The following is a 13,751-nucleotide window of genomic DNA, read 5'->3' as shown; positions in this document are numbered from 1 at the left end:
TGGGTGGACAGAGGTGGTAGAATTAAGAAACTTGCCGACTTGCAATTGCTGCACTGGAAAATTAAATTGAACAGGCGACCTCCGAATTACAAGTCCAGTGTGCTAACCATTACCCCATGGCAGCATCGCTGAAGTTTGAGTTCAATGTGTTTGTAGAATTATTTGCATCTAGTTTGCAAAGAGATATTTGTGTGTGTGTATATTTTTATTTAAATCCCACAAAATGGAGACAACACCCTATTGCAGAGGCCCTGGTGTCCATCCACCCCCTCAGCCCAGGGCACCACCTACTTGTCCGTGTGCACGCAGGAAAGAAAGCGGAGCAGGTACGGTTGCGTGCAGAGGGCAGCTCTGCACGTGTGGGCCGGGAGGTGGTCCAGAACCCCATGTTCGCCGATGACTCTTCCGAGGACCGGGACCACGAGGACGAGTCCTCCAAGCCGGCACTGCCCATGGCTCTGACCAACGGTGGTGCCACCGTTGCGCCCACCGAGGTGGCAGGTGCCACGGTGCCGCTGCTCAGCCCATCCAGCGACCCTGGCAAAATCAAGGTGGATGGGAACGTTGGCAAAGCTGCTGCGGCCGGCACCGATGGTAAATCATGCGCGGCAGTTAATTTAACATTTGAGTTGCAGACGTGTACTTTGATATTGCAACGCACTTGTATTTTAATCCCTATGGTTCAATGTTTTTTCTCTCCCTATTTTAAGAAATGTCTCATTATGTAAGTTTAGCCGACGGTTGTGTTTGTGGTCATAAGTTCAAGGACCGTTGGCCAATGTCATTGTTAAGGAGAGGGTGCCAGCTGCTCAATTTAGATTTCTTGAGGGGTAAATATGGAGCTGCATTAGGGGTTTCTTTGTGTTCTGGGAATACAAACTAAAAAAAAAATCGGAAATATAACATGCAAAACATTTTAATTTCACAGGATATTTTTGAGGTGCATGCAATGCGTTGCTTGTTCAGCCTTTACTCGAGCAATGTTCATAGCCTCAAATCCATGCACATGCTTCTCAGGCAGCAAGCATGAAACTGCCGCTATAATGCACAGTGTCTGCACGAGCTCCGCATGCTCGCTGGGGCAGTGGTGGGAGGCGTGGGTGTTGCTGTAGCGTAGAGCCTTTTACCAGAAAAAAAGGGGAAAACCTATTCTCATATTTTGGTACTGGCAAAGGAGGTCCTATGATGTAGCCTTCATTCTCCCGAGACCTGAAGTCTGTGACACTGCTGTCAACTGTCAAAGCAAACACATTTCACTCGGCAATGCCAGAGGTCCTGCAATGCAGAGACCATTGTGGACAGGACCCTATCGTGCGCATGACCCGGCTGCGGCGTGGGTGTGCACAGATTGTGTAAATTTTATCAAGGTTTTGGATCACTGATTACCACTTCACTGTTAATGGTAATGCAATATTTGAACACAAATCATTATTCTTCCAGCGGACAAGGCGGCTTTCATTTAGTTTTGAGAATTCCCTTTCACTTGTAGGATTTACTTAACCTGCTATTGCTCAGCAAGCACATGTCTACAAATACAGAAGGGCAGAAGCCAGTGGCTGTAAGGCGTGGAGAGTTATGAAAGAAGCTTCGATAATTATCTGTGCCTGCGGGTGACGAACCGATTTCACGCCGCGATCGAGAACACCCGCCGATGGGTGCCACCTTTTATCTCGCGCTTGCCAGGCGCGTCCGGACGCCCGGCCGCGCTGCCTATCCAGGTGGGCGACCTCTTCAAGAACGACGGCTACAGCCACTACCACACGGTGCACCAGGACTCGGGCATCTACCGTGACCTCCTACAGAAGCTGCACCTTGGCCCGGGCGGCGCCAACTCCGCGGGAGGGGCACCCGGGGCGGCCCAACCGACGCACCCGCACGGGGTGCACCACTCCATCTCCCAGCCGCACCATCACCACCAGTACCGCTCGCTGCGCCGCAACAACAGCTACACCAGCTACACCGCCGCCATCTGCGGGGTGCCCATCCAGGCGCTGAGTCAGCCGGAGCCGGTTGCCGCCGCCGTCTCCACGGAGGACAGCTTGAAACTCGTGCCCAGGTGCGTACCCCCCCCCCCCCACCACGTAGCCCGCGAACGGGCGTGGAACAGAGCGGCATGTACGGACGTTGAATGTCTTTCACCCCGTAAATAGCCAACCGTGCTCATCGGAGATGCGGAGGAAAGACAATGTTATTTTGAAAAGCAAGCGGCACGACATGTCACGTGCTGCACCAAGCACCGCGCCGCCGCTCCACGCCACATGCCGCACAACCACGCGGCGCAGCGCGGCCTCGTGGTCCCGTAAAGCGTGTCCCTGCCGTAAAGCGTGTCCCTGCCTTAAAGTGCAGTCACGCGAGCCGACGCGCTTTGCATTCCTCGCATGAGCCGTAAATCTCCTTATACAGTATAATTGGCAAAGTTGTTCTCTTCGTCTGAACCGGAACACTGAGACACGGTAGCCGGGGGTCTCCCTTTGCGGAACGGACTCTTGCCCGTGTGTAAGCAAACGTTTAATTGTTTCGGTCTTGCGCATTACATTGCTTTATTAAAGCCTACCATGATTACTTTGATACCGTTACGATTATCAGTCGATTGCATTGTTAACGTATCTAACTATAGAACCAATGCTCAGTGTATTTATATATTAGAATCAGAATGTTTAATTATTTTTTAAGATAAATCCAATGAGCGATGAAGCTCTTTTTCACAGATGTCCATATATGTATGTGGTAACGTTGATAGGCAGTATCTCATTGGAAAATCCTTCACTTGTTTACAAAGCAACCTACTTTGTCCTCCCAAATGTGATAACCGCCGTGTTTCCGCTTGATCAGAACAGTTGCGTCGAACGCCTGAATGAGAGGTGATGTTTGCACTGCAGGTGACGTTCACTGGTATTGCAGTCACACGTGACCAAAAGATGCACTTTAATGGCTTGCCTCCTGTCGGGCAGCACTCATTACACAGCTTCAACCTCGACAGTGACTCAACAAGCACACCCGAGCATTCAAACTAGATGCTAACAACATCCCCAGGATCTTAATCGGTCGCATTACTTACATTTCAGCTAACCCTAAACTTCCATGCGGATTAGGTCTTGCATGTTGTTTGTGTGTGTGTTTATTCTTGCACACAAGCCTGCTTTGTTTCAGCTTAACGTTATGCCACAGTGCCGTAATGAATTGGCGTAATTATTCATAAACTCTTGATGTAACAATTTGCATTCACAAATACAGCTTTGTAAAAAACTAAAAAATAAAACGCTGAGCTTTTAAAGGCTATGTGTCCCACCAACAATTGCCACGAAATAAAAATCGTCTTGGATGCACAGTACTGGCCCACGGGACTTGCAATCCAGAGGTCGCTGCTTCATTATCTTGGCGTGGCAGTTGAAACAAAATCATCAGAATATTTACACTGCAGGAGGAATCCGATGAGCTAGAAAGCTCTTTTTCACAGATGTCCAGTACGGGTGGGTCAGAGCAATGGGTACATTTCTTAACCCCGCCCCCCCCCCCTCATTAAACCTCTGTTCACCCACAAGTATAAATGTTTACACAGCAGTTCGTCGATAACCAGGGCACGTGTAGTGGGGTAACACATTCCTGCGGAGGGATCTGGTAGGAACGTTGGGTTGCTCGGTCAATGGCCAGGGTCAACGGCCAGGGCGTGGTGTATTCCGCAAATATGCCCGACTGTGAGGGCGGGCACAAGCCTGCGTGAGTAGGTTAAACGTTGCGTTTTATAAGGGCACCACGGGGTGACCAGCCCCTCCCCACCCAGCCCCACCCTCCCCACCCAGCCCCTCCCCACCCAGCCCTCCCATTTTTGGATGCACGACGGACGGACTGGTGTAACCAGGAGGTTCCTACCAGTAAAATGTGGATACTCCCAAACATTCTCTAGAGGGGCTGTCTAGAGCTCCTTCTAGTGGAGACTCTTCCACCAGCAGTTGCGTGAGCAAGCAAATGCAGAACTGCACCTTTTGCCTTTTCATATTTAATTATCTAAATGCAGAGGTAATTAAGTGTTAGAGCATTTTTTTCGTTTAACATGTGAGCTGCAACGTGAAGCCATCATTCTACAATAACCGGTTCGTTAGGAAACTATTATGAAAGATCCCATAGTCCCATCTCCTGGCACGGGTTTTTCTAGAACAGCAGGTATGGCCTTGGCAGCTTTGAAGACCTGCATGGAAATATACCAGTTATCCCCTCCAACTCTGGCCCCATATTCAGGGATTATAATAATAAATGAAAGAGGCAAATAAACTGTACCAAAGGATTATGATTCACTCACTGGAACCGCAGGAGAGAGAGGAGAATGACAGTAAATTACAGTGTCATTGTGTGTGTGTGTTTGTGTGAGACTCGTGGTACAGTGACAAAGTATAATTACATTGTCAAGAACCATGCCATACCATCTTTGACAAGTCATATTTCATCAATGTGCACCGCATGTGGCAATGCGTTGGGTTGAGCTTTTTTTCTGTTTGAACTCCCATCACATCATCTTCTTCCTCTGTCATGGTCTATCCACCGCTGAGTGACACAGTCTCCCCGCATTGGGGATGTTTGACCATCGTTCACACAGCTTAATGCGGGTTGTTCAAAAGGGGGGGGGGGGGTCCAGCATCCAATCAGTTATCACTCGCTACTGTTGTTAGCCGTGGCTGGTAACTTCGTTTGCTACCGCTGCCCGTATGAACTTACCAACTGAATACTATTATGCCAATTAAAATTCTGAACTCGTGAAAATATGTTACATTATTACATTAATGCATTGTCTCGGCGATTAAAATAGGTTCTCACTTTCACAATGCACGTGTGGAATAATCAATTCGGATTTACGCAAATGATATTGAAATGGCCTGCTGTTATTCAATGCACGGCAATGGAGCAAGCAAAGCCATATAAAGTGAAAGTAAAAATGAGACAACTAAATTGAGTATTAAATTGAATCATGATTCCAAGTCGTGACGATTTTGTACAAATCACGTAAGGCGAGCAGGTGTTTTTTTTTATTCCATTGCAAATTCTAAAGCATTACTTTACCATTTGACTTTAAGCTGACAGCTTGGTTTTTTCTAAAAAAATATTACGGAGGCTACAAATTACGTGGGTTGGAAATAACTGTAAACCACAAGGAGACAGCTGTCATCAATGAACTGTATGGCTCTTCTTTCGGTGGTTCAAAATTGAAAGGTCTTGACCTCAGATCCTGGTTGGGTGTCCACTCCGCCCTTCATTATGTACGGTACTATACCATTCTGTGGGGATGTCACACCAGCGGTTGTTGTAGGGACATAACTCAACTCGACCATAGGAATGTGGAAATCCCACCACTGGCATCAGGGCCGTGAACAGGAGGTGGTGAGCACCGTTTCACGGCTCGGTTGAAAGGGAAACCACTTTGGTGTTTATTCATTTGTGTACGCACTCCTGTTTGAAGTATAGCCAACAATGCCAACTGTCCTGTGCATGTTTTGCATCATTTACTCATTTCTCCGTTTTGGTTTCTTCTTAACACATTTCTCTTTAGTGGCTGCTCTTTCATCCTTACTTGTGTTCATCTTAATAATCATAATTAATTTCAATTACATTGTAATTATCACCATCGTCATTTGGCCCAGTCGCCAAAAAATGTACCATATTATCATCAGATCTCGGAAGCTGACCACTTGTTTATCCAGGGTAGTGCTTGAATGGGTGACCACCATACACACACAGGTAGTTGTATAGGCTGTGCGGCTACGTGGAGGGCAGTGTACCAAAATCCATAGTTGCACAGATACCGTACTTCCACGCTCCCGAATCTGTGTTCCCAGCATTCGACAAAGCGCACTGACCAGCAGCGTTGTTGAAGTATGGTCAAATAACCCTCACTACTACCTCTCAAGTCGTTGGGAAGCACTCATCCAGCATTGTATGGACTAGATGGCCATGCATGGACTGTACATGTACAGTAAGTGATGGTGATAGCCAATTAGGGGTCCTAAGAAATTATACTTGGGGACTGCTCGTTCAAATTATAAAGTGAGATTACGGAAGAGTTTTCTACAGGAAATATACATTTAGTGAGAAAAGTGAAATGTAGACAAAAATAGATATGTAATGAGATAGAGATGGGCGTTTCATGGTCTTTTCTATGTTTCTAGACTTGTTTGGGTTATTCATCATCATCATGATCCATGAGCAGATTGTCCATAGATGTCCGCTGCACATTTCGTCATTTGTTTCCACATTCCTCTGTGTCAAGGAGTGCCACCGCCTCTTCCTGGCACCAATCTCTGATGTCGTCATCAAACCATTCTTTTAGGTCTTCCTCTCTTTCTGGTTCCTTCCATTTTTCCAAACAGCATACCTTTTATTTTCCAGTTGTTGCCCAACCTACATATGTGTTAGGGTTATTAGGATTTTCCTTCCAGCTGATATTTGATGCACCCCCTATATTTGTCACGTATCTGGGGCCCTAAGCAATTGCTTTGTTTGCTTTATGCCTGGCGCCGCCAGGCAGCCGGCTGTTGAGTCAGCTCACGCCACGCTCAGCGCGCATGCCCTCGGCCTTGCCCCCCACCCCCTTCCGCTTGTGCGCAGGGCATCGTTCTCCAAGAGGCGCATGCGGTACGACAGCTACTCCAGCTACTGCAATGCGGTGGCGGAGGAGGAGGAAGCGGCGGCATCAGGGGGGGGCCCGGGGGGCAGCAGCGGCCTTGGGGGTGCCGGTGGGGGGCTGCTGGACTCGTCGCAGGTGCGCGTGGTAGTGGGGGGCGCGGCGCGGGCGACGCCGGTTGGGCAGGCGGCCGGCGCCGGCGGCGTGGCGGGGGAGACGGCCGAGTGCGACTTGTCGCAGGACGGCTCGTCGGACGGCGAGGAGGACGACGAGAAGGACCCGCTGGAGGCCAACCTTCTGTTCCACTTCCTGCAGATCCTCACTGCCTGCTTCGGCTCCTTCGCTCACGGAGGGAACGACGTCAGGTGGGCGGGGTAGCGAGGCTGCCGTCCGATGTAAAACGAAAACGGCTTTGGGAAATGTGACACTGTCTTTGGCGGTGGTGCGCAAGCACAAATAACGATAATGGCACAAGTTGGTACAATAAAATTGCCACTAAAAGGGGAAATAATATATGATGCTATGAAGAAAGCCCACTGCTCAAGTGTCACCTATTATATAAAAAAAAAATCCTCTTCAGGGGCAATGTTAATCACGAATGTTTTTTTATTATGTGGGTATATCTGATGTAGTTGAGCACTGTTATTATTATTGTACTGGGTGGGGGACGATGGGGGATGGCGATGGCTTAGGGAAGCAGGCCTTCATGCAGCGGTGGATCGATCATGGCCGATGATAACCGTTATTATTAGATACTAATAAGGTTACTTGTCTTACCTTGAGGATGCTCCATTAAATAATTTCCATAATTAACCTCACAATCACCTGTCTTGAAGAGTTTTTAGGTCACACCCAGATGAACAACATAAGATTTTGTGTCATTTTTCTTCAACCAATATTTTTCTTTTGAAGATACATTTTTACCACACTCTGATCTCAATAAATATAACTAGCTGAACTGAAAGTTGAAGTTCAGTATTGTTGTTAGCATATATACGTAGTATTTCACAACTTTTTGCTGCATTACACACTTTTTAAATAGTATTTTATTTATGTTTGAATGTTACGATAATGAAGATAAATTACTAAACATTTTAAATTATTTTACTGAGGACAGGATATATAACATATTTATTCCACAGATATTCATCATTGATGATGACCCCCTGCCTTGATAATCCCTAGTCCAGCTCGCACCTTCCTCATGTGTGGTGGGGTGCACTGCCCAGCTCGGTTGCCCAACTGCACACGGTCACGTCCATGCTGTTGCCCCCTCCCACCGCCCGTGTGTGTCGTGCCTTCCAGCAATGCGATTGGACCGCTGGTCGCGTTGTGGCTCATCTACACGGAGGGCTCGGTGATGCAGAAAGCCGCGACGCCAGTGTGGCTGCTGCTGTACGGGGGCTTGGGCATCTGCATCGGCCTGTGGGTGTGGGGCCGCCGGGTCATCCAGACCATGGGCAAGGACCTCACTCCTATCACGCCGTCGAGGTGAGAAAAACCGTCGCATTGCCAGACGCGCGACGGTGGGTTGCAGGCCGGAGGGGCGATGGATGATCCGAGTACGTGAAAATCTAAATCTGCCTACGATTTGGCTGCTTAAACTGTGCACGAAAACATGGGTCTGCGAGGCTGATGGAGCTAAATGTAATTTCATCTCTGAGCTCTAAAAGAGATTTGTTGTCTTATGCATTTATAATTTAGTCTACTGTATGTGTACATTGCACAATGTACAATTTGGAATGCATCTTAAGGGAAGAGATACCAGTACTTCGCGTATATGGGCATGGCTTGCTCAGAAAATATATTTTATTTTTGAATAAACTGTAAATGTTACAATTTAACATATAAAATGATTAATATATTGTCTAAAGAATGACCATGTAAGTGCACATGAAATGTGTATTGGTGGCTACAGCGATGAGATGTATATTGTAATTGTAAACATTGTGGAGCCAACTTTGTCGTGATGAAGTATGATGTATTTGCCTATTATTTTAAAAAGCTGTTCCAAGACTTAATATTTTGCACCACAGCTTATAATTCTTTCAATTACTATTTTTATACGTCTTTACCCATGAGAGCCTCGCTGAGGATCATGACTCTCTTTCAGGAGGATCCTACCAAGTCTTTTTTGTTTGCACTGTGGGGCGATGATTGCAATGCAGTGTACATTCCAACCGAGTAATTTGCTGGTAATTTTTCTTACAACTTGCAAATTTGGACCGTGACGCCGGCACGCAAATGATGTCGCGTGATCTTTAACGCCAACCATGAAGCAGACCGTGCATATTTTCAAAGTTAATGCGTGTGGGGCATTAATTAGGGTGGTTGCTGGATTCGAACCGACAGCCTCGAGATTTAAAAAAGTCTGCAGGTGTTCTCAACAGTATTAAAATGTTAGGTTCTGACTTTGTGTCTTGTGAGCGTAGTGGTATCGCACTTTCCCTTGAGATCAAAGTTGATCTACTTAAGCCCCAAAAACCTTGGTTCCCAAGAACCTTATTGATAAGAGCACTGTTCTCAGAAGAATAGTACATCAGCTGTCTCATCCAGGTCACAGCACAAAAGCTTGTACGGCACTTTTTTCAGAAGGAAAAGGTTTCACAGAAGTGGCAAAGCCAAAATTAGCAAAAATAGGACTAGGTTGTGTTAATTCAATGCTGTAAAAAGCAATGCATTCTTATTTCTAATCAATGGGGGACTGCACTTATAATTTCTGTATTCTCTGAACTTTTCAAAATAAAAAGAAACTCGATGAAGGAAATAGGAGACAGTCACGTGACTCAGGAAAGACCTAAAAAATCCATAAAATCATGGCTGAGCATCGCACATGGCCCTAAACATCGTCATTGTACATGTGTAAAAATCCCTGCATTTCTTTTGAACATCATATGTCATGGACTGTATACATATATTTAATTTGCAGTTCATACATTTGAATACATATTTTAGTACAATGCGTTATTAATGGTGATAATTACTGGGTCTCTCGGGCTCTGTTTATTTTACTGATTTTACTGGTTACTTTTTTGCTCCCTTGCCTCGAGGCTCAATCTTCCAAAGCAGCTTTAATTATAATTAACACTGCAGCAGTCTACATAATGTCACATTCTTTACTTATGATTTCATCTCTGTTCAGAAAAAAAATAAAACATCTCTGTACTTGGTTAAACACGGAGAGGTGAAGATAAATAATAATTTGCTTGTAGCCAAATTGTTTCATAACAAATACATTTGATACGTACCTGTTTAGTATTTTTCGTGTGATAACTATATACGGTTTACATTATTTTCACATTATTTTTGTCACGCCTTATGGAGCTTGGCCACGTCGACATTCGGCCCGCTTTCGGCACTCTGCGAGCCGTCCGCTTCCTTGCTTGAATGCATTTGACGAGAAATGTCTCTCTCCCCTGCAGCGGTTTCTCAATTGAGCTAGCCTCGGCCTTCACAGTCGTGATCGCCTCGAACATCGGCCTGCCGATTAGTACCACCCACTGTAAGGTAGGCACGCGTGCGATGTGGTGGCACGGAGGGACTGCCACAGCGACAGAGCACTGCCTGACTGGTCCGCAGCAGAAGAAGAAGCAGCAGCAGAAGCAACAGTAGCAGCAGAATGTATCGATGTATGTTGAACGTCTTTTGTAGCCAACCGCACTAATCGGAGGTGGGGGGAAAGACAACAAGCTAAACACAAAAAGCAGTTGTAAAGAAATGAGTTTTCAATCTAGATTTAAAAGTGCATAGCACCAGTGGTTTCCTAATAAGCAGCATCAGGTGAGAGGCCGCCTCTACCACCTTCACATTATCACACCTGCAACAGTAATCATAATAGGTTTGTACATTTTTGGTATTCGTGCCATTCCTATAGCAGAAGGCAAAATGTTTCATAGACGAGTATAATCTGCCACTCGTGGCCGATGTTGATATGTGCTATTTTCCAAATTTGGTCAAAATGTTACCCTCGTGACGCCAGTGCACGTGGCCGACTCTTTCTTCAAAGAATGTCGCACGATCTTTAACGATCCGCTATAAAGCGGATGGCGCATATGTATGGTAAAAAACAACCCGCAGCATTGACCGGGGTGGCCGCTGTGCTCGAACCAAGGACCTCTGAAGCAAGTGGAAAAATATCTGCCGCTCGACCATGTCCACCTCCCGAAAAATACTGTAAACATTGACTTCTATGCATTGAATTGAAATGTTATCAATTAGTATCATTGTTATTTCAGATCTTAGACGTTAAGTCATATATTTAGTTAATTACACTTCAGTAAATGGCACTCATAAAAAGTATGATAAGGAACAATCATGAGGATCACTATCAGCAGCGCGGTAGAAAAGTGAAGGCAGACATTGCGGAAATTAAATTGATGTATCTTGAGACATTAATTTAATTCAAAGGACATTTGCCATGAAATATAGCAGGAAGATAACGTATGTAGTAAAATAGTCCAGCTCCCTGATAGTGAGGAAGACTTCTGAGTGTGGAGTGCAAAGATAGGGTGGCTTCCTGGAATTAAAAATATCAGCCCACAAGGATGCGCACTGCCTCCGTCTTATATAGCAAGGCGACACCCATGCCCCTTCCGCAACCTCGGGACACTCAGCAAAAAAAGTGTTTGAGGAATGGACGTGGCTGCCCTGGACTCGGTTTTGGCAAAGTTCTCTCACTGTGCGCCCCTCCGTGCTGCACGCGCGTCACATTTGCACCGTTTGTCTTGACACGTCCGTGTGTTGTTTGTCCTCTTTCTTTTTTACAGTGGATTTAGTGTTGAGATCAGTTCTGCTTTTACGGTACTCGTAGCCTCAAATGTGGGCATTCCCATAAGTTCGACCCACTGCAAGGTATTCCTGGTTGCGTTGTCCCGTGCAAGGGATGAGCATCAAATTACTTGAGCTGCTGCCACATGGACCTCTGCCTCCACCGAATATCTGTCGCCACAGAGCACAAACAGTCCCATCGCTGGAGACCAGCTGACGCCTCTTTCATCATCCTCCATGTGACGTGGCACGTTCCAATTTAAATAACCCTCAGCTACCCAGTGTTACTTGTATTTATCTAAGGAATTTGAATTGGTGCCTTCCAGTCTGCATTGAGATGATGTGGAGACCACAAGCCCTCCTCTCTCTTCCCTCAAGCGTGTGGTGCGCTTTCACAAATGTAATGTAAGACAGCTGTGCAGCTTAAAAAACACGCTTCAGGGGCATCCGCTGTCACTGTAATCTTGGAAAAGAGACTTAATTGAAATAATCAGGAGAGTAGAAACCAAAGCTTTTGTCTTAACCTTCCCAACATGTACGGCGATGGCAAAAAACATAACTAGGTTTTTTTTCACCAATTATCGTTTAATTACATTCTCCCTTTGATATCGTCATTGTGTAGTTGTGGCAAAGCCAGGAATGTGCTGCATTGTTAGAGGATCAGTCAATTAATTGAACGGAAGCCGAATTGGAAGGGTAGCACTGACTTTTTCCCCAGGCTGCTGCATTTGGCTGCCAGAGCTGGTGATGCCATAGCAGGAAAGCAGATTGGTGGCCATGATTTCACATTACCGGTGCAAAGTAAACCACACTTGCTACGTACAAAATATGTTGCAAGTTGATTGCTACATTTTATCACCGACACTCGATGGCTTGCTTCTCTCATGAAGCGGTGACTTGTGTAACACTCGTCGGGTGACTGTGGTTCTCCGACGTCACCATTGGATTGTCTCAGAATTTTTTTTTCAAACAAATGAAACGTAGCATTCTAAAGTGCACAAGTTATTATTAATATTGTATTGAAAATAATTAAAAGTTATATTTTTCTTTTGTAAGCATATTATAAAATAAACACCAATTTAGAATAACAAAAAATTGGCTGGGAAGACCTACATGTTCAATACACTGATATTTACACATTTAGGAATTTCAACAGAAGGAATGAGAAACATTGAACCATACATACATTTTCCTCAAAACAACAACAAAAATTACCTTTTTGCCACCGATGTACATATTTTGGGTTGCTCTTGAAAAAAGCCCTTGGGTTTAATATTTTGTAAGACATAGGCTTAATTCACAACTGCTATTTAAATTATATTTGCCAGTGACTTCTGAATGCCTCTCCACATCTGAGACATAATTAAAAGCGTCACTCAATGATAACACAAATATTGGTAGAGTGGATATTAAATATGGGTTCCGTCTGGGGGCATGTAAAGTATAGTCCCAAATTTCACGCTAGTAGATGTTTCAGGTGGTATACAAGCTGCAATGCGGGGACAGTGTTTGCTCGCCGTGGCTAACTGCAGCACGCTCGGCTACTATAATTGGCGCTGGGCCACCTATCCGTGCGTCGCTACACACGGTTATAGCAGCATGGCAAACATTGTGCTATCTGCGTTCCCTGAACATATTGTTCACTGCAGGCAGGACCTTGGCAGCAGCTCGAATATAAATCTGTTCCTGATGAACGACATTGCCAGTGGCGGCATAACGGCAATGATGATTAACATGATTTCCGAAACTTCAACGTGTAATTTTTAATCTGCTATATGCGCAAACCATGTCTGCGTATATACACGTAGGATTTATTCCAACAGGCAATTGTACAATTTTGACATGTTACCATTTTATAACATGTAATGTTCAAGATATTTTAACCCTGTTGATTTCTCAATTCGATTTTTGATTTCAAAATATAAAACCCAAAAAAAAGCGTATTTAATAATCAATTAACCATATTTAACTCGAACACAATTTTATCTCAATACAGCTTTTGGTAATTAAAACCTTTAACGTAACAATGTATACCATTTAACTTGACAGTAAAATAATAATTAAATGCGATTTCTTCTGGACGAATAAATGTTAAAATGCAGCTGTGTGCTCGGAGCGCTCGAGTGGTGACACCCGCCCTGCGCGACCCTGGCAGGTTGGCTCCGTGGTGTCCGTGGGCTGGCTGCGGGCGCGCAAGGCAGTCGACTGGCGCCTCTTCCGCAACATCTTCATGGCGTGGTTCGTGACGGTTCCCATCTCAGGGCTCTTCAGCGCAGCCATCATGGCCCTCTTCGTCTATGCTATCTTGCCGTATGTCTAGGAGCGCGTGTGCAAGCGGGAGAGGAGATCCGAGGGTCAGAGAGGTGAAGCTTGG

At 45.5% G+C, this 13,751-nt stretch overlaps 1 protein-coding gene across 2 annotated transcripts in view; it reads left to right on the top strand.

Annotated features, from left to right (window-relative positions):
- Positions 1 to 13,751, top strand: part of LOC144721667 (sodium-dependent phosphate transporter 2-like) — a 70,701-nt gene extending 56,950 nt beyond the window's left edge. For both annotated transcript variants that reach the window (XM_078599487.1, XM_078599488.1), the window contains exons 7-12: positions 310 to 594; positions 1,684 to 2,056; positions 6,595 to 6,975; positions 7,916 to 8,101; positions 10,033 to 10,117; positions 13,533 to 13,751. In XM_078599487.1, coding sequence (XP_078455613.1) covers positions 310 to 594; positions 1,684 to 2,056; positions 6,595 to 6,975; positions 7,916 to 8,101; positions 10,033 to 10,117; positions 13,533 to 13,697 — 1,475 coding nt within the window. In that variant the 3' untranslated portion in view covers positions 13,698 to 13,751. The remainder of the gene's footprint in view (positions 1 to 309; positions 595 to 1,683; positions 2,057 to 6,594; positions 6,976 to 7,915; positions 8,102 to 10,032; positions 10,118 to 13,532) is intronic.

The sequence above is a fragment of the Lampetra planeri genome, chromosome 12 (genome assembly GCF_965212315.1).
Source record: "Lampetra planeri chromosome 12, kcLamPlan1.2.h2, whole genome shotgun sequence".
In the NCBI taxonomy this organism is placed as follows: Eukaryota; Metazoa; Chordata; class Hyperoartia; order Petromyzontiformes; family Petromyzontidae; genus Lampetra; species Lampetra planeri.
The sequence above is the reverse complement of the archived record's forward strand: the minus strand, read 5'-3'. Positions and strand labels throughout refer to the sequence as shown.